This window comes from Bos taurus, chromosome 5, assembly GCF_002263795.3.
Source record: "Bos taurus isolate L1 Dominette 01449 registration number 42190680 breed Hereford chromosome 5, ARS-UCD2.0, whole genome shotgun sequence".
Lineage (NCBI taxonomy): Eukaryota > Metazoa > Chordata > Mammalia > Artiodactyla > Bovidae > Bos > Bos taurus.
In genome coordinates, this window is record NC_037332.1 from 35,473,798 (window position 1) to 35,494,197 (window position 20,400).

The following is a 20,400-nucleotide window of genomic DNA, read 5'->3' on the forward strand; positions in this document are numbered from 1 at the left end:
CATTTCTCATGAGGTACTCTGCATATAAGTTAAATAAGCAGGGTGACAATATATAGCCTTGACATACCTCTTTTCCTATTTGGAACCAGTCTGTTGTTCCATGTCCAGTTCTAACTGTTGCTTCCTGAGCTGCATACAGGTTTCTCAAGAGGCAGGTCAGGTGGTCTGGTATTCCCATCTCTTTCAGAATTTTCCACAGTTTATTGTGATCCACACAGTCAAAGGCTTTTGCATAGTCATAAAGCAGTAATAGATATTTTTATGGAACTCTCTTGCTTTTTTGATGACCCAGCGGATATTGGCAATTTGATCTCTGATTCCTCTAAATATGTGTGTATATGTATATTTATTTTTTCCTCTGATTTTATCTTTCAGTTTTCAATGTTACTTTGTAAATAGTGTTACAATTCATTACTTTGGTTGTACTGCTATAGAAAGATCTTTAATTTCCTGATGAATAATTTCCTTTGAATTAATTCAATTCAATTACATTAATTTCATTTGTGTAGTTTTGAAAGTTTGTGAAGTTACATAAAACAATACTTCATCACATTTAAGTACGGATCTACTTCTCAAAAGTTTACAAAATTAGAAATAGAATCATATAGAAAAACTGATAAGGAAAGATCATTTAAATTTAATTTGGAAAAACTTCCAGATTCTGATATTTTTCCTTTAAAAATTCCAAGGACAGAGCTAAATATGTTCCACTCATCCTTTTATAGTATGCTACTAAGTTGCTTCAGTCATGTCCAACTCTGTGTGACCCCACAGACTATAGCCCGCCAGGCTCTTCTGTCCATAGAATTCTCCAGACAAGAATACTGCAGTGGGTTGCTGTGCCCTCCTCCTATTATAGTATAATTGAGTATATATTGCCCTGCTGGAACCTCAGACTCTACCCAGTAGGTATTTTGGTAACTGTGTAGGCTCCTTTCGAGAATTCAGAATGTACTTGTTTGGATGGAAAATTAAGAAACTCAATTGACCTTTGTTTGTATGCTGCTGCTGCTGCTGCTAAGTCGCTTCAGTCGTGTCCGACTCTGTGCGACCCCATAGACAGCCTCCTACCAGGCTCCTCTGTCTCAGGGATTCTCCAGGCAAGAACACTGGAGTGGGTTGCCATTTCCTTCTCCAATGCCTGAAAGTGAAAAGTGAAAGTGAAGTCGCTCAGTCGTGTCCTTTGTATAGATTAACATTTTAATCGCTTTTCAAACTTCCTCAATATGGGACTTAAGTGTCATTATTCAAAATTTACCTCAAAATTTAAAGGAACCTCTATCTATCGATCTACCATTTTTGTCTTTTTTTTGGCATAGGCAGGCACCCTGACTGCTGCCCTTGCCTCATGCTGTGTTCTTGTCCTGGAGAACCGGAGCCCGGACCTGGGCGCTGTGTTTGGCAGGGGGCGCGCGAGGTCCCGGAGCTGTCCAGCAGTTCCCGGCTAAGTTCTCCCCTGCTCTCTCCGCGCGGGGGAAGCTCTCCAGCGCCCCGCCCCGGGCAGGGAATCTCTCCCCGGAGCTCCCAGGGCTTCCCAGGCTCGCCATCAGTCTCCGCCCGTTTCTCCCTACTTCTAGCCCCACCGCGGGAGTCTAGCTGCTTTAGTATCTTCCTCCGCAAGCCTCCGAGAGGGATTCCCCTCTCTAGTCCGCGGGGCTGCGCTTCCCTCCTTTGCCTAAAGGGCGGGCGAGCGCGTCTCCATCTAGCCTCGCCTTCTGCTGTTGGGTGGTCCTTTCTCTTTCTCCGTCTGTCTTTCTAGACACGCGCCCAAAATTGAGGGGTGAGAGCAACGACCGCCCATCAACTTAGCACCTTGAAATAAGATCTTTCGATCCCGAAGGAGCTTAGCGTAGCCGGGATCGGCGAGAGAGGGAGGACGCGGCGGAGGTTGTCGCCGCTCCGGGGTCCGCTAGACGGGGCTTGGGGACCGAAAAGCCCGCGTAGGAGAGGGACGCGGGGCGCCGGGCCTCGCCCTCGGACTGCCTCCCTTCTCCTCCTCTCCCCGCCTCCCCGACACGCCCCTCCCTCGCCGAGGAGCAGTCTCTCAGCGCGTCTCCCGGCGCTCTCTCCATTGTCTCTGCCTTTACAACAGGTTCGGGCGGCGGGGAAGACGGGCGGGTGCGGGGCCGCCCCAGTCTGGGCTTTCTTGGGGCTGCCTCCTTTCCTCCCGGAGTGTGCTCCTTCCGCTGCTCTGATTGGGCTCAAGAGCTAATTTCCCGGCGGAGCAGCCCCCGGCGAGGCCGACCCCTCCCTCCGGGCCCCGTCCCAACCCGCGCCCGCCGCCTGGGCTCTGCGTGTGGGAATGATGTGCGCATTGGAGGGTCTAAGTTCTTCACGTGCTTGGGGGGTCCTCCCTTTTTTTTCTTAGCAACCAAATCGTACTAATCTTACTAATCAGTAAATCCAAGTCAGCGGCAGGAAAGACAAGCGATATTTTTTTCCCGCTTGATTCCAAGAACCTCTTCGATTTTTATTTTTAAAGAGGGAGACGATGGACTGAGCAGATCGGCACCATGGAGTCTCGGGTCTTACTGAGAACCTTCTGTTTGCTCTTCGGTCTCGGAGCAGGTGAGTGGCCGCAGAGCTGGGGCGGGAGAAGGGTTGGCTCCCACCTCGGGGCAGCCCCAGTTGCCTGGGGACACCTCGCTTTCCCTCCACCTGAAGTAGGTCTGGAGTGGGAAGCTTGGAGTCGGGGGTGGGTTTGGATTTGGATTTTTTTTTTTTTTTTAAATCCCTGTGCTTATCTTGGAGACCGCAGGGCGGGTCACACCCCAAGTCTAGGGTCTGAGGGCCGAGGGGAACTTTGCACCGAGCAGGGTTTAAAGTAGGTCACGGAAATGGGACTGGGTGCTCCGCTATTTAAAGCTGGGCTGCTGATCTCTGGTAAGGCTCTCAGCGGCCGCGGAGGCAGTCGCCTCTCGTCTTCAGTTTCCAATATTGTCTCGAAGACGCGGTTCTTTGCTGCCCTGAAAGAAGAGGCTTGTATTCTGATGGAGCTTTTTCTTTCTTTTCTCCTCCCTTCCCCACTCCCACCAGTTTGGGGTCTTGGTGTGGACCCCTCCCTGCAGATTGACGTCTTAACGGAGTTAGAACTTGGGGAGTCCACGACCGGAGTGCGCCAGGTCCCCGGGCTGCACAATGGGACGAAAGCCTTTCTCTTTCAAGGTATGAGGAGCGTGCTCAGTCCCCAGCGCTGTTTCAGTTCGGATAACCCCGGGAGGAGCTGGCCTTGCCGCTCCTCCTAACTTCTGTTCTGCCTCATGGATGACAGTATCTGAGCTGAGACGTGGAGGGGTCAGTGTGAAATACACACATCTTCCACCTCTTTTTAAGTGGCTTGTTTCTTTCTTCTCCCACCCCCTCCTCTTCCTTACTTTGTACTCTTGCCAGTCTAATAGATAGTTCCTTAATTACTGTGCAGAAACTCCGATGGCAGATGGTTGATTCTGGAGTCTGGGGAACAATGAATTATAGCAAACACCACAGCTGGGTGAAATTGATTTAGGTAGGAAATAGGGTAGCTTAATCTTAGTTAAGACATTGCTCTCTGAAAGTTTCAGGTACAATGGTGCTCAGTTGTGGACGAATTTCTTTATGTGGGTAGCTTTGTGGGAAAATTAAATCTTTCAATAGTTGTAAGCACTGTATGTCACAAACAATATATTTAAGATTCCTCATTGAAAGATAATGATTCTTCTCCATCGATAACAAGAGAAAAGAAATAATATTCTCTTAAAGTATTCTTTGTCTCACCATTAATTGTGTACTTAGGAATTTAAAACGTTTTTGTTGAAGTCAATGGACTGGCTATACACGTGTCTGCATTTAAATTTACCTGTTTTAGGTAGTCAGAAGCAAACTCCAATGAATCAAACCTTCAGCGTTGATTCACCAACACTTTTGAAGGTTTCTTGGTTTGTGGGGAGATGCTGTAACATGAATATTCTAAAAGGTAGCTAAACACATACAGGAAGAGTAGTTTCCCATATGGTGAAGTACAGATAAAGGCATAAGAGAAATGGAATTTGGTTTAACATATTTGGTGGACTGACTAAAGCATCTTTTCCCCACCCCACCCAGATTTTTCTTTTGTGATTTTGGTGCTGTGCTTTCAGAAACACGGCAACTCATAATTAATGAAGAGTTGGATATGCAAAATAAAACTTCTTCAGCAAAATTACCACCAAGAAATAGGCATAAAATAAAACTTGAGTGTTGCTGTAGAGGTGTTGTTGCTCAATATAGCCAGTATGTGTCACCATGGACAGTAATACCAAAGCTTACAGTTGGAAAAGGAGGAAACTGACCTGTGTTGCATTTATTTTAAACAAGTTTACTCTTACAATATGTTAAATGTAATTTTCTCTTTTAATTATGATGCACCCACTAAATGTTTTTATTATGACAGATATTTGTGATAATATTTTATTTACTTAAGTCTTTTTTTTTTTTTTTTTTTTGGTGGGGAGTGTGTGTGACTTTGATATTGAATCCTTTAAAAACAATGACCAAATCTAATAAAGGAAATAAGATTAGACTGTCAGCAAAATTCACAGAGTGGAATAAAGGTCTTATTAGGGTTAAACTCCTGTTTTTTCTTTTTCTTCTCCTTTTTTTTTCAGTCTCTGATTTTTCAATCCCTGTGAACTGTAAACAAAATTATTTCAGGACTGCCAGATTGAGTAACTGGAAAGCTTTATGGAAGCCAAAGCTCCTGATAAATAAATGGCATTGAAGTGTCCTTAAAATTTTGAAAGGTCCTTTAAATTATATTGGTGTTCTTCTTGGCTTTCTCTGAAGAGTGTCTGAGCTGTCACAAATAGAAACCTTCAGGACTGTGCATTTTATGTTCTAATGCTAGACAATTTCTCGGAAATAGTCAGAAGGCACCAATATCTTTTCTGGTTAATTTTAAAAAGAAATGTTTAGTATTCATTTTTATTTAAATTGTCAGTTGTTCAAGATCCGCATTGTGTTGCAAATGAGTTGTCCATAGTTACTATGTATCGGCGCACACTGATGAACTGCTTTTGTTTCTGTGTTGGTACCAAGACCAATATTTAGAAAGATTAAATGCCCAAGAAGCAAGGTTTTAAGAGATTTGGAGATGTGAAGTTTTATTTCTTGTCTAACTGTCAACCTTATTTCATATAGCCAATCAATTAGCAAGTTTTTGCTACTGGGTGGGGACTTCCCAGGTGGCACAGTGGTAAAGGATCTGCCTGCTACTGGTTTGATCCCTGGGTCAGGAAGATCTCCTGGAGTGGGAAATGGCAACCCATTCCAGTATATTTGCCTGGAAAATTCCACAGACAGAGGAGTCTGGCGGACTACAGGCCATGAGGTTGCAAAGAGTCTGACAGGACTGAGTGAGTGAGCTTGCACACATGCCCGTGTTCTCAGTAGGCTTATGTTACTAATGTGTTTATTATGCTGTAATGATTTCTCTTATTCTCAGATTGAGAATTTAAAATTGACAGCAGGTGGGTGTTTGAGCCTGCTTGATAGTTCTGTATTACCTTGGAAAGTTCTGTTCTCTGCAATTAGAATGTGGAAACTTGTTAAGAAGTCAGTTCTGACTCCTGTTGCTTCACTGGGATTTCATGAGTTTTAGAAAGACAAAAACTTTTAACCTCTAAAGACTTTATGGATTTGTTTTATAGTGAATTGAGGGTGCTGCAGATATTTTTGTATAGTTTGTAAAATGTCATAGCAGGAATAGTAACACATTACAAAACCTGTGAGATGCTCTCAGATTTCACGTAAACCTAGCAGATAAGTTAGTTTGTGCTGTCAGATATGTTCTAAACAGGTGGGAGAGATTTTCGAACCATCAATTTTCTTCTGCAGTCATATTGTCTTTTGTCTCTTATCTTTGAAGAAATCTCAGCATATAATTTCCCAATGACTTTTGCTCATTTAATATTTTGGTTACTTCATTCCTCGCTTTATTGGTTTTTAGGATGCTTGTAATTTGGTACTTTTCAAATTTAAATACTTCTTTGTAAATTGTCATGCAATATGAATCTACTATTATTTAATAATCATACTTATTATATATATAACAAAACAAAGAGAAATGTGTTTCAAAGTTATATCTGATCTTTATACAAAAGTTGTTTTGTTGTTGAAATTTGGTTTAAAATTGTTTTGGAAATTGAAGTAATAAGATACTAAATTATATCATCCATTGATACATGTGGCTTTTGATCTGTGCCAGTGATAATAATTTTCAAAAGAAACAGGTGAACAGGCAACAATTTGGAATCTGTATCAAGATCTTCCATGTATTTCTAGCTGTAATCTGACTAAGCCACCAAAATATACTTATGTTTTTAACAAATGGAGGACTGGATGCTGAAGAATTCTGAAATGTTGAGGGCTAGTACAATGATAAATAAAATTCTACCAACCTTGTTTACGGTCGAGGGCATATGATTTTAGATCTTTGGTTTTAACATTTGCCCTGGCTGTGTTCCCAAACTAGATCATTTCCTCTTTGGTTTAATAAAATTTCTTCTGGGGTGTCCACAGATTTTTATAATACCATTAGTCTCCACAAAAGAAGTAGATAAAATAAAAGCATATTTCCTCCCTGATTTGGTAATTTGGAAATACATTTTTTAGTAATTATTTTTAAAGAACTTTAATATTTTAAAGGGAAAAAGTATTCCCAAGTGTATCCTGATGACAGTATTTGAAAATAAGAATGAAATTGGACATCTGGTGGTGGGTCATTGGCTTGATGAGGTGGTAGCAACTGCATAAGGAATATGAGTGGCAGTGAATATTTGTCTTCAGTGAATATTTGACCTTCAGCAAAGGTCAGAGAGTATCTGTGGACTTAGAAACAGTGATCATTGGTGCCCCATTAGAATAGAATAGCACAGTGACTGAGGGACCAGTCACATGTGACTAAGGGCTAAGTGACTGGGCTTAGAAACCAGATGGAACAAGTGGAATTTCATTATTTGTGTTTCTGTCATAAAGTTAATTTCTATAAGCTTCAGTACCCTCAATTATAAAATTAATGTTGTTATGAAGAATTTTTTGTGCAATTACTGTTCTGCTAGGTATTAGGCATATAACAAATGAAGTTAGAACTTTCATGATGCCTTCAAAGTAGTCATTAAACAAACAATTACGCAGATAATAATTTAATCACTATTAAGATAAATGATATGAAGAAAAACTAAGGATGTAAGAGAATCTACATCTTGTTTAGGGAGTTGTAGGATCAGGGAAGCTCTTTGAAGAAGAATTGCTTAAGCTGATAGCCAAAGGATACCTAAGAGTAGTCTGGGGAAGAGGAGCTGTGGGGATTCAGAAAGACTAACACGGGCAAAGGAAATAGCATGAGCAAAGATCTTTTCCTTGAATGAGCATAGTGTATTTGAGAAAATGGAAGAAACCCAGAGTGGTGGAAACCTAAGCATTGTGATATGAAATGAAGCAAATGAAGATAGCATGGATCGGGTTACACGGTATATCATATTTATACAAGAGAATTGAAAGTTTATCATTATGCAATACATATTGTGGCAGGGTTAATAATAGTCCCTCAGAGATGTTCATATCCTAGGAACCCAATTATATGTTGTGTTACTTGTCAAGGGGGAATTAAGGTTGCAAACCAGCTGCCCTTAAGATAAGGAAGTTTTCTTGGATGATCTAGGTAGGCCTTGTGCAATCACAAAGGTCCTTTAAATGTGAAAGCAGAAGCTAGAATAGCCAGTGTCAGAATGAGGCAAAGAATGACTAGACCTGGACATTGCTGGCTTTGAAGATAAAAATGGGCCACGAGCAAAGGAATGTGGGCAGTCTCCAGAATTTGGAAAATGTAAGAAAACAGATTTTCATTCAGTGTGTCCAGAAGGAATACAGCACAGCTGACACCTTGATGTTAGTCCAGTAAGATTCCATTTGTACTACTCCAGAAATGTGAGATAATGAATTGATGTTGATTTAAGCCACTAAGTTTGTGGTGATTTGCTACAGCAGCAATAGGAAACTAATACAGGTTTTGATAAATGGAAGTGGGAGATGCTATAAGAAGTAAAACCATGGAAATAGCTTTGAAATTGTGCAGTAGGCACACGCTGGAAGAATTTTGAGAAGCATGATAGGAAAAAAAGGCTAGATTCCTTTGAATAGACTGTTAGTATAAATAGGGATGTTGGCTGTTCTACTAGTGAGGACTTAGAAAAAGATGGAAGGACATGGTAGAGAAAACCCAAATCATCTCAGAGAATACCTGAACTGTCATGAACAGACTATTTGTAGAGAGATGGGCAATAAAGGCAATGCTAGTGAGGGCTCAGAAATCAGGAACATGTTACTGGAGACTAGTGGAAAGGATATCCTTGTTAGATAGTGGGAGGAAACTGAGCTGAATTCTGCCCTGCCGTTATGTGGAAAGTCAAACTTGTAAACATGAATTTAGATATTTAGCTGAGATAATATATATGCAGAGGTGCAGCCTGGCTTTCTCTTACTGCTTATAGTAAAATGTGAAAGGAGAAAGATAGATTGAGGGAAGAATTGTTAAGCAAAAAGAACTTTACATTTGAGAAATTCTTAGCCTATCCAGATTGCAAAATATGCTGAAATTAGGAGATTTGCTGGTAGGAAAGCCTTTTTTTTGGAAAGAAAGCTGGTAGTGTGACCTAAAAACATCTTGGTAGTGCCTCAGAAGTAAAGCCAAAGTATTCAGTTCCAAAGAGGGCTCTTTAAAGAAATTGAACATGTGACATGAATTCCCTCACATATCTCAGTGGAAGCCCGTAATAGAGATAAATCTATCCAAGAGGTATTTGGGCAGGAACCTCTTGTCTGTTGGAATAAATCTCAATGACATATATGGGAAATGCACAAGGTTCTTAAGAAGATCATACCAGCAATAACACTTCTGGCCTGAACGGGGAAGTGAGAGGATTTAATGACAGAAGGTTGTTGGACCCCCTAAATTCTACAACTAAGATACTGATTAAACTGTTCAGCTGTAAACATGTGCTACCTTTCATGGGCAGAACTGAGACCCCAAAGGCAAAACTTACAGCCCAGAGGTTTATTCTCGGACCTTGAAACCAGATGCAGTTTACTTGGCTGGATTTCAAAATTGCACGGGTTGGGTGTCTAAATTTTTTAACTTGCATTTTCTCCCTTTTTGAATGGGAATGTCAATAACTGTTATCCCATGTCTATCTCACCATTGATTTTGGGAGGAGATAACTTGTTTCTTGAATTTCACAGATGATAGGAATTGTGTCTGAGGATGGATAATATCCAAAGCCTCAATTTTTACCTGATTTAGATGGTGAGATTTGGAGCTTTCGAATTGGTAAAATTTAGACCAGATTTTAAACTTAGAGTTGATATTCTAAAGGCTTGATTGAGTCTTTTGGGGCTTTGGGGATAGAGTAAATGTGGTTTCATTAGGGATGGACAGGTTGTCCATTTACAGGATAGATTGTGGTAGGCTGGATAATGATCCTCCAACTGTCTATGTACTAGATCCTTAGAACATGTGAATATGTTATGTTACATGGAGGGATTAAGGTTGCCAAAGGAATTAAGGTTCATAATCAGTGGACTTTAAGATATGGGCATTTTCCTGGATTATCTGGGTGAGCCTCATGTAATCACTCAGGGGGTTTCCCACTGGGTCCTGGAGGTGGTTCCCCCCAGGACAGTACGCTGGGCCATGGCCATGGCCATGGAGGAGGGAGGCAGAAGAGTCAGTGTGATGCAATGTGAGAAAGACTTGATTGACCCTTGCTGACTTTGAAGTTGGAATGTGGTCATAAGCCGAGGAATGTGGGCAGTTTCTGGAAGCTACAAAAAGATAGGAAATGGATTATCCCCTGGAACCTCCAGGAGGAACATAGCCTCACAGACACCTCGGTTTTAGCCTAGTGAGATTCATTTTGGACTTCTGAACCTCTAAAACTGTGAGATAATAAATTTGCATTGATTTAGCCATTAGATTTGTGGGGATTTGTTACAGCAGCAATAGGAAAGTGATGTATATGTTAAACATTTATTTTGTAAGTGAATTAAACTTTCTTTTGAGCCTGCCTTCAACTATGCCTGAGAATATATTTGTGCAATGACTGGAAATTTGAAGTAGCCAGTTAAAGTTAACTTAGTCGTTTGGGACTTAAAAGTTTAAGTATAAAGTCAGAGTCTTTATACTGTATTATTAGTCTTTAAGGGATTCTCTCTATCATTTAATTATGAGTTCAAACGAGTTGCCAGTCCAGGTTCAATGCACGATACTGGATGCTTGGGGCTAGTGCACTGGGAAGACCCAGAGGGATGGTATGGGGAGGGAGGAGGGAGGAGGGTTCAGGATGGGGAACACATGTATACCTGTGGTGGATTCATTTTGATATTTGGCAAAACTAATATAATTTTGTAAAGTTTAAAAATAAAATAAAATTGTAGTTGGAAAAAAAAATAAAAACTGAAACATGAAAAAAAAAATATGAGTTCATTCTCAGAACAAACAGTAAAATCAAGTGATGGGTTTTTTTTTTGTTGTTGTTTTTCTTTTTAAAAAATATATCCTTCCTCCCCACAACAGGTTAATCCAGAGGTTGAGAGGGAAAATAGAAAGCATGCATATTTTGGAAGTAGAATGGGTAGCACTTAGCATGGTGTTTGGCACCCTGTGAGTGCAGTCCTCAGAACTATGGACTACAAGAATAACTAGAGTTTTCCTATCAAAAGTGCCAGGGATCTCTGTACGATGCTAACGTGGGAGGAGCTGGAACAATCTTGACAGGCTTTGACAGGAGAATGGTCTTTTCTTTTTTTTGGCTGAGCCAGAATTCCCATGGCAGGGGAGCCTGGTAAACTATAGTCCATGGGGTCGCAAACAGTTGGACACGACTAAGCAACTAAGCACACACACGGCTTGTGGGATCCTAGTTCCCTGACCAGGGATTGATCCTATGCCCCTGCAGTGGAAGCACGGAGTCCTAACCATTGGGCCACCAGGGTTGTGGCGTGCATCTTCAAAAATAGCTGAAGTGAAGGGCATTTCTTTGGCTTTATTCCATCTCCCACTGGCTCCTTTACCTCTTGCTGGTTCCAGACCCCATTTTTGCAGACACCTATTTTTGGGGGGTTATTTTCTATCTGTAATTCAAATAATTATCTGTCAATATGGTAACTGATAGCTTAGGTAATAGATATTAAAGCCTTGTTAAGGTGTGATATGTCTTCTATTGATTTTCAACTTAATTGATTCATTAATTCAACTTAACAAGTATTTATTTCACTGCTACTGTGTATGCTGCTGCTGCTAAGTCGCTTCAGTTGTGTCCTACTCTGTGCTACCCCATAGACGTCAGCCCACCAGGCTCCACCATCCCTGGGATGCTCCAGGCAAGAACACTGGAGTGGGCCGCCATTGCCTTCTCCAATGCATGAAAGTGAAAAGTGAAAGTGAAGTTGCTCAGTCGTGTTCGACTCTTTGTGACCCCATGGACTGCAGCCCACCAGGCTCCTCCATCCATAAAGAAGTCATAAAGTATATTAGAGAAAGAAAGATGTCTACATAAATTAGTACAGGAGGTAAAGTAGGAACTAAAATTTAATTGTAAATAGTGAAAAAGAAAATTTGAAACTGTAGCATAAAGAAGATAGAACTCTGAAAATTATTTGTCCTAGTCTATAGTTGATGAAATGTAGACAATAATTTAACCATGAGCCAATTACAAGAACAAATAGAATAAAGTCAAGTGTTGGGGTTTTGTTTGCTTATTTTTGCAAAAATACCTAAGGACTGTTCTTAACCTTCTATGAGAAATCTTTCAGTTTGAGGTATTTATTATTTTGGTCAAATTTTTATTTTTCATGTTAAAAATTTATCTATCTGTGTCAGATCATCAAAAGGTAGTGCCTTTGAATCATGTAAGCATTTCTCTTACATTGTTTTTACTGACTTTATGAAACTTTTCATCTTTTGCTAGGCTTCAGTTTAGAATTGACATTGAAGAGATAGATGCCAATCGTATGTGGAAACATTTTATAAGCAAATGGTGTATTGGGGGATATTTTTGTTATGGTAACTTTTGCGTCACATTTATTGAAACTCATATGTGGACTACTGTAATTAAAAGAATTAGCAAGAGAGCTGATGGGAAGAAAAGCACTACTCTTCCCTTTCTCATTAAGGCTGCTGCCAGGAGCTGGATATGGGTACTTGCTGAGTTGTTCTTGATGGGAACCTTCCTGACAGTCTTCATTCTGGGAAGGGATAGGGAGCCCAGCCAACCACGTGTCTCTCCCTTCAAAGGAAAAATTTAGAAGGAAGACAACAATTCAGTGCTCAGAAGGTCACACTTAGCTTGTCTAGCAAAGGGAAGAAATTATGGAGGCAATTCCAAGTTCATATTGATGTGCTGTAGTAGTTTCTAGTAGTCAGGAACATAGACTTCAGAGCTAGATATCTCAAGGTCAAATCTTGGTTCCTTTGTTAACTAGTGTGAACTTTAACTTGCTACTTATCTCCACTTCCACTGAGATAATGACGGTACTATTTCTTAGAGCTGATGTGTAAAGTATATCAATAAAACTGTGCATGGCATTTACCAAACATTCAATACTCATATATTGTTTTTATTTTGGAATCGGCTTAGCAGCAGGTCAATCTCCCTTGGATTGTTTTAGGGGCTCCCTGGTAGGAAAGCTGGGTTTTGTGGAGAAACTAAGGTAAGGTGACTTGCCGTGTGATGTGGGGATGAAGGTGAAGGTAAACTGGAGTTGGGGAGAAACTGGCCCTGCAGCAGCTCCTGTTCTGTTTTTTCTGTTTGGGCTTTATTGGGGTGAAGAGGACATGCTGATTTGGGTAGAGAGAGATGGAAACAATGGGTCCATTTGTAGAGGAAGAAGTATAATTTGCCCTGTTGTATACTTTTCACAAGTGGGGGTGGGGCATAGAGTAAATCAACAAAAGATTCAGAATATAGTTCCTCTATAGTCACCCCAACACACATTGCTTTTTTTTTTTTTTTAACCATCTTTTATTTATTTATTTATTTTTTTAGGGGATTTCATCATTTTCCATGTTTTGAAATAACTTAATTCTTTTTACTTTTTTTTTTTTTTAATTTTTTATTCCTTTATTTCTCATGTGTTCCCCATCCTGAACCCTCCTCCCTCCTCCCTCCCCATACCATCCCTCTGGGTCATCCCAGTGCACGAGCCCCAAGCATCCAGCATCGTGCATTGAACCTGGACTGGCATCTCGTTTCATACATGACATTTCACATGTTTCAATGCCATTCTCCCAAATCTTCCCACCCTCTCCCTCTCCCACAGAGTCCATAAGCCTGTTCTATACATCAGTGTCTCTTTTGCTGTCTCGTATACAGGGTTATCGTTACCATCTTTCTAAATTCCATATATATGCGTTAGTATACTGTATTGGTGTTTTTCCTTCTGGCTTACTTCATTCTGTATAATAGGCTCCAGTTTCATCCACCTCATTAGAACTGATACAAATGTATTCTTTTTAATGGCTGAGTAATACTCCATTGTGTATATGTACCACAGCTTTCTTGTCCATTCATCTGCTGATGGACATCTAGGTTGCTTCCATGTCCTGGCTATTATAAACAGTGCTGCGATGAACATTGGGGTACACATGTCTCTTTCCCTTCTGGTTTCCTCAGTGTGTATGCCCAGCAGTGGGATTGCTGGATCATAAGGCAGTTCTATTTCCAGTTTTTTAAGGAATCTCCACACTGTTCTCCATAGTGGCTGTACTAGTTTGCATTCCCACCAACAGTGTAAGAGGGTTCCCTTTTCTCCACACCCTCTCCAGCATTTATTATTTGTAGACTTTTGGATCGCAGCCATTCTGACTGGTGTGAAATGGTATCTCATAGTGGTTTTGATTTGCATTTCTCTGATAATGAGTGATGTTGAGCATCTTTTCATGTGTTTGTTAGCCATCTGTATGTCTTCTTTAGAGAAATGTCTATTTAGATCTTTGGCCCATTTTTTGATTGGGTCATTTATTTTTCTGGAGTTGAGCTGCAGGAGTTGCTTGTATATTTTTGAGATTAGTTGTTTGTCGGTTGCTTCATTTGCTATTATTTTCTCCCATTCTGAAGGCTGTCTTTTCACCTTGCTAATAGTTTCCTTTGATGTGCAGAAGCTTTTAAGTTTAATTAGGTCCCATTTGTTTATTTTTGCTTTTATTTCCAATATTCTTGGAGGTGGGTCATAGAGGATCCTGCTGTGATGTATGTCAGAGAGTGTTTTGCCTATGTTCTCCTCTAGGAGTTTTATAGTTTCTGGTCTTACGTTGAGATCTTTAATCCATTTTGAGTTTATTTTTGTGTATGGTGTTAGAAAGTGTTCTAGTTTCATTCTTTTACAAGTGGTTGACCAGATTTCCCAGCACCACTTGTTAAAGAGATTGTCTTTAATCCATTGTATATTCTTGCCTCCTTTGTCAAAGATAAGGTGTCCATATGTGCGTCGATTTATCTCTGGGCTTTCTATTTTGTTCCATTGATCTATATTTCTGTCTTTGTGCCAGTACCATACTGTCTTGATAACTGTGGCTTTGTAGTAGAGCCTGAAGTCAGGTAGGTTGATTCCTCCAGTTCCATTTTTCTTTCTCAAGATTGCTTTGGCTATTCGAGGTTTTTTGTATTTCCATACAAATTGTGAAATTATTTGTTATAGCTCTGTGAAGAATACCGTTGGTAGCTTGATAGGGATTGCATTGAATCTATAAATTGCTTTGGGTAGTATACTCATTTTCACTATATTGATTCTTCCAATCCATGAACATGGTATATTTCTCCATCTCTTAGTGTCCTCTTTGATTTCTTTCACCAGTGTTTTATAGTTTTCTATATATAGGTCTTTAGTTTCTTTAGGTAGATATATTCCTAAGTATTTTATTCTTTTCATTGCAATGGTGAATGGAATTGTTTCCTTAATTTCTCTTTCTGTTTTCTCATTATTAGTGTATAGGAATGCAAGGGATTTCTGTGTGTTGATTTTATATCCTGCAACTTTACTATAATCATTGATTAGTTCTAGTAATTTTCTGGTGGAGTCTTTAGGGTTTTCTATGTAGAGGATCATGTCATCTGCAAATAGTGAGAGTTTTACTTCTTCTTTTCCAATTTGGATTCCTTTTATTTCTTTTTCTGCTCTGATTGCTGTGGCCAAAACTTCCAAAACTATGTTGAATAGTAATGGTGAAAGTGGGCACCCTTGTCTTGTTCCTGACTTTAGAGGAAATGCTTTCAATTTTTCACCATTGAGAATAATGTTTGCTGTGGGTTTGTCATATATAGCTTTTATTATGTTGAGGTATGTTCCTTCTATTCCTGCTTTCTGGAGAGTTTTTATCATAAATGGGTGTTGAATTTTGTCAAAGGCTTTCTCTGCATCTATTGAGATAATCATATGGTTTTTGTTTTTCAATTTGTTAATGTGATGTATTACATTGATTGATTTGCGGATATTGAAGAATCCTTGCATCCCTGGGATAAAGCCCACTTGGTCATGGTGTATGATCTTTTTAATGTGTTGTTGGATTCTGATTGCTAGAATTTTGTTTAGGATTTTTGCATCTATATTCATCAGTGATATTGGCCTGTAGTTTTCTTTTTTTGTGGGATCTTTGTCAGGTTTTGGTATTAGGGTGATGGTGGCCTCATAGAATGAGTTTGGAAGTTTACCTTCCTCTGCAATTTTCTGGAAGAGTTTGAGCAGGATAGGTGTTAGCTCTTCTCTAAATTTTTGGTAGAATTCAGCTGTGAAGCCGTCTGGACCTGGGCTTTTGTTTGCTGGAAGATTTTTGATTACAGTTTCAATTTCCGTGCTTGTGATGGGTCTGTTAAGGTTTTCTATTTCTTCCTGGTCGAGTTTTGGAAAGTTGTACTTTTCTAAGAATTTGTCCATTTCTTCCTCGTTGTCCATTTTATTGGCATATAATTGTTGATAATAGTCTCTTATGATCCTTTTTATTTCTGTGTTGTCTGTTGTGATCTCTCCATTTTCGTTTCTAATTTTATTGATTTGATTTTTCTCCCTTTGTTTCTTGATGAGTTTGGCTAATGGTTTGTCAATTTTATTTATCCTTTCAAAGAACTAGCTTTTGGCTTTGTTGATTTTTGCTATGGTCTCTTTTGTTTCTTTTGCATTTATTTCTGCTCTAATTTTTAAGATTTCTTTCCTTCTACTAACCCTGGGGTTCTTCATTTCTTCCTTTTCTAGTTGCTTTAGGTGTAGAGTTAGGTTATTTATTTGACTTTTTTCTTGTTTCTTGAGGTGTGCCTGTATTGCTATGAACTTTCCCCTTAGGACTGCTTTTACTGTGTCCCACAGGTTTTGGGTTGTTGTGTTTTCATTTTCATTCGTTCCTATGCAAATTTTGATTTCTTTTTTGATTTCTTCTGTGATTTGTTGGTTATTCAGCAGGGTGTTGTTCATCCTCCATATGTTGGAATTTTTAATAGTTTTTCTCCTGTAATTGAGATCTAATCTTACTGCATTGTGGTCAGAGAAGATGCTTGGAATGATTTCTATTTTTTTGAATTTACCAAGGCTAGCTTTATGGCCCAGGATGTGATCTATCCTGGAGAAGGTTCCATGTGCGCTTGAGAAAAAGGTGAAATTCATTGTTTTGGGATGAAATGTCCTATAGATATCAATTAGGTCTAACTGGTCTATTGTATCGTTTAAAGTTTGTGTTTCCTTGTTAATTTTCTGTTTAGTTGATCTATCCATAGGTGTGAGTGGGGTATTAAAGTCTCCCACTATTATTGTGTTATTGTTAATTTCTCCTTTCATACTTGTTAGCATTTGTCTTACATACTGCGGTGCTCCCGTGTTGGGTGCATATATATTTATAATTGTTATATCTTCTTCTTGGATTGATCCTTTGATCATTATGTAGTGACCTTCTTTGTCTCTTTTCACAGCCTTTGTTTTAAAGTCTATTTTATCTGATATGAGTATTGCTACTCCTGCTTTCTTTTGGTCCCTATTTGCATGGAAAATCTTTTTCCAGCCCTTCACTTTCAGTCTGTATGTGTCCCCTGTTTTGAGGTGGGTCTCCTGTAGACAACATATGTAAGGGTCTTGTTTTTGTATCCATTCAGCCAGTCTTTGTCTTTTGGTTGGGGCATTCAACCCATTTACGTTTAAGGTAATTACTGATAAGTATGATCCCGTTGCCATTTACTTTATTGTTTGGGGTTCGAATTTATACACCATTTTTGTGTTTCCTGTCTAGAGAATATCCTTTAGTATTTGTTGGAGAGCTGGTTTGGTGGTACAGAATTCTCTCAGCTTTTGCTTGTCTGAGAAGCTTTTGATTTCTCCTTCATACTTGAATGAAATCCTTGCTGGGTACAATAATCTGGGCTGTAGGTTATTTTCTTTCATCATTTTAAGTATGTCTTGCCATTCCCTCCTGGCTTGAAGAGTTTCTATTGAAAGATCAGCTGTTATCCTTATGGGAATTCCCTTGTGTGTTATTTGTTGTTTTTCCCTTGCTGCTTTTAATATTTGTTCTTTGTGTTTGATCTTTGTTAATTTGATTAATATGTGTCTTGGGGTGTTTCGCCTTGGGTTTATCCTGTTTGGGATTCTCTGGGTTTCTTGGACTTGGGTGATTATTTCCTTCCCCAGTTTAGGGAAGTTTTCAACTATTATCTCCTCAAGTATTTTCTCATGGTCTTTCTTTTTGTCTTTTTCTTCTGGAACCCCTATGATTCGAATGTTGTAGCGTTTAATATTGTCCTGGAGGTCTCTGAGATTGTCCTCATTTCTTTTAATTCGTTTTTCTTTTATTCTCTCTGATTCATTTATTTCTACCATTCTATCTTCTAATTCACTAATCCTATCTTCTGCCTCTGTTATTCTACTATTTGTTGCCTCCAGAGTGTTTTTAATTTCATTTATTGCATTATTCATTATATATTGACTCTTTTTTATTTCTTCTAGGTCCTTGTTAAACCTTTCTTGCATCTTCTCAATCCTTGTCTCCAAGCTATTTATCTGTGATTCCATTTTAATTTCAAGATTTTGGATCAATTTCACTATCATTATTCGGAATTCTTTATCAGGTAGATTCCCTATCTCTTCCTCTTTTGTTTGGTTTGGTGGGCATTTATCCTGTTCCTTTATCTGCTGGCTATTCCTCTGTCTCTTCATCTTGTTTAAATTGCTGATTTTGGGGTGTCCTTTCTGTATTCTGGCAGTTTGTGGAGTTCTCTTTATTGTGGCTTTTCCTCGCTGTGTGTGGGTTTGTACAGGTGGCTTGTCAAGGTTTCCTGGTTAGGGAAGCTTGTGTCGGTGTTCTGATGGGTGGAGCTGTATTTCTTCTCTTTGTTCAGTCGCGCTGTGGGGAGGGAGGGAGGGATGCTGCAAACAAATAACACTGGCGTGGGCTCGCAGTGCCTCAGCCACACTGGGTCTGCCCCCGCTCACGGCGCGTGTAGCCTCCCTGCCCACACTGCTCGGGCTCTAGGTTGTTCCGCCGGGAACAATTCGAGGCTGGCCCTGGGTTGCATGTACCTCCCAGGTCCAAGCCGCTCAGGTTCAGGCACTCGGGTAGTCCTCAGAGGCACAGACTCAGTTGGGCCTGAGTTTTGTGCTCTTCCCAGGTCCGAGCAGCTCAAGTGATGAGGTGTTTGGCGAGCGCCAATGCTGTGACTTATCGCCTCCCCGCCACTCGGTTATCTGGGTGTAAAACCGGCGCACCTTCTCAGGCAGATGTTAACCGTCCAGACCCCCAAAAAGTTTTAGTTAGCAAAGAAGCCTGCTTACAGTTTTATAGATAATGTCTCTCTGGGGCTGCGATTGCCCCCTTCCGGCTCTGGCTGCCTGTCACCGGAGGGGGAAGGTCTCTGTTCAATTCTTTGTTCCGTGCGCGAGCCTGGCGGTCTTAGGTTAGGGCTGGCTTTTCGCGTGGTAGATATCCCACAGTCTGGTTTGCTAGCCCAAATTATTTCGCTCAGATAGTGCTCAGGGTATTCAGGCCAGATTCTTACTCTAAGCGATGCAGCCCGCGCTGCGCCTCCCTGCCCAGCCCCTGCTTGCTAATGGCGCGTGCAGGCGTCTGCGCTGCTTCTCCGCTGGGGGAGTTACCGTAGGACTCGCAATCTTCGAGTTTTAAATTGTTTATTTATTTTTTCTTCCTGTTATGTTGCCCTCTGTGCTTCCAAAGCTCGGCACAGATTCGGCAGTGAGAAGGTTTCCTGGTGTTTGGAAACTTCTCTCTTTTTAAGACTCCCTTCCCGGGACGAACTCCGTCCCTCCCTCTTTTGTCTCTTTTTTTGTCTTTTATATTTTTTCCTACCTCCTTTCGAAGAGTTGGATTGCTTTTCTGGGTGCCTGATGTCCTCTGCCGGCATTCAGAAGTTGTTTTGTGGAATTTACTTGACGTTTAAATGCTCTTTTGATGAATTTGTGGGGGAGAAAGTGTTCTCCCCGTCCTACTCCTCCGCCATCTTGGCTCCTCCTCCCCACACATTGCTTTTTAAGTGTGTTAAAAGTCTAGCTTAGATTTTGAGTCTCATATGTACAGAGGATAAGATGGTTGGATGGCATCATAGATGCGATGGACATGAGTTTGAGTAGGCTCGGGAATTGGTGATGGACAGGGAAGCCTGGCATGCTGCAGTCCATGGGGTCGCAAAGAGTTGGACACGACTGAGCGACTGACCTGAACTGAACTGAGTTGTATATAGATTTTGTGTCACAGTATAGTGGAGAGAAGCATTAGAAGTTCTCAGAAACAACCCAGTTTTTTTACCTGTTTCTGTCTGGGTAATCTTGGCCTTCCTTGGCAAAGTACAAATTTGGTCTGTTGGTGGGAGCTGGTGATAGAGGATAAGATTCTGTGGAACCTTGAATGGTGGTTGCAGGGCCAGTGTAGTGTTGGCAGGACCCTTGGGTGGCCCTGTGGGTCCTTTATGTATTAAAGTCACTTTCCCTACATTTCCTGCTACATCTTTGACTTCTCTTGAACATATCTTGTTGGAATGATTTTTTCTCCCCATAGTCTCTCTGCTAATTTTCATTCCAGTGTCACTGGGACTCTGATCTTAAGTAATTTACTGTCTTGTTTCCTTATTGAGACAATAAGTTCCCCAGGAGAAGGATCATGCCCTCTATTTTTCTTGGTCACTAACAACTCTGCCAGTTCCCTTCTCTGGATGGTTCTTCCTCTTTCTTTTTCTTGGTGAACTTTTATATATTTTTCAGGACTCGGCTAAGCTACTAATCTTTCCTTTGGTGAAACTGTTGTTTCTTCTGTGCTGTCTTAGCTTTCTCTACTAAAAGAACCACCTCACTGTATTGTAGCTAGGTTTTTTTCTTAATATAAAAACTCGGACCACTTCTATTTTCTTG

At 40.4% G+C, this 20,400-nt stretch overlaps 1 protein-coding gene across 4 annotated transcripts in view; it reads left to right on the forward strand.

Moving 5' to 3' along the window:
* NELL2 (neural EGFL like 2) overlaps positions 1 to 20,400 on the forward strand; it is a 464,213-nt gene that overhangs the window by 76,314 nt on the left and 367,499 nt on the right. Inside the window, exons 1-3 of one of the 4 annotated variants that reach the window (XM_059886477.1) lie at positions 1,633 to 1,780; positions 2,483 to 2,568; positions 3,037 to 3,165. In XM_059886477.1, the coding sequence (XP_059742460.1) occupies positions 2,514 to 2,568; positions 3,037 to 3,165 (184 nt within the window). In that variant the 5' untranslated portion in view covers positions 1,633 to 1,780; positions 2,483 to 2,513. Of the gene's footprint in view, positions 1 to 1,632; positions 1,781 to 2,012; positions 2,093 to 2,451; positions 2,569 to 3,036; positions 3,166 to 20,400 lie in introns of those variants that run through there. The other 3 variants (XM_005206382.5, XM_024991811.2, NM_001102084.1) reach the window with 3 other exon arrangements.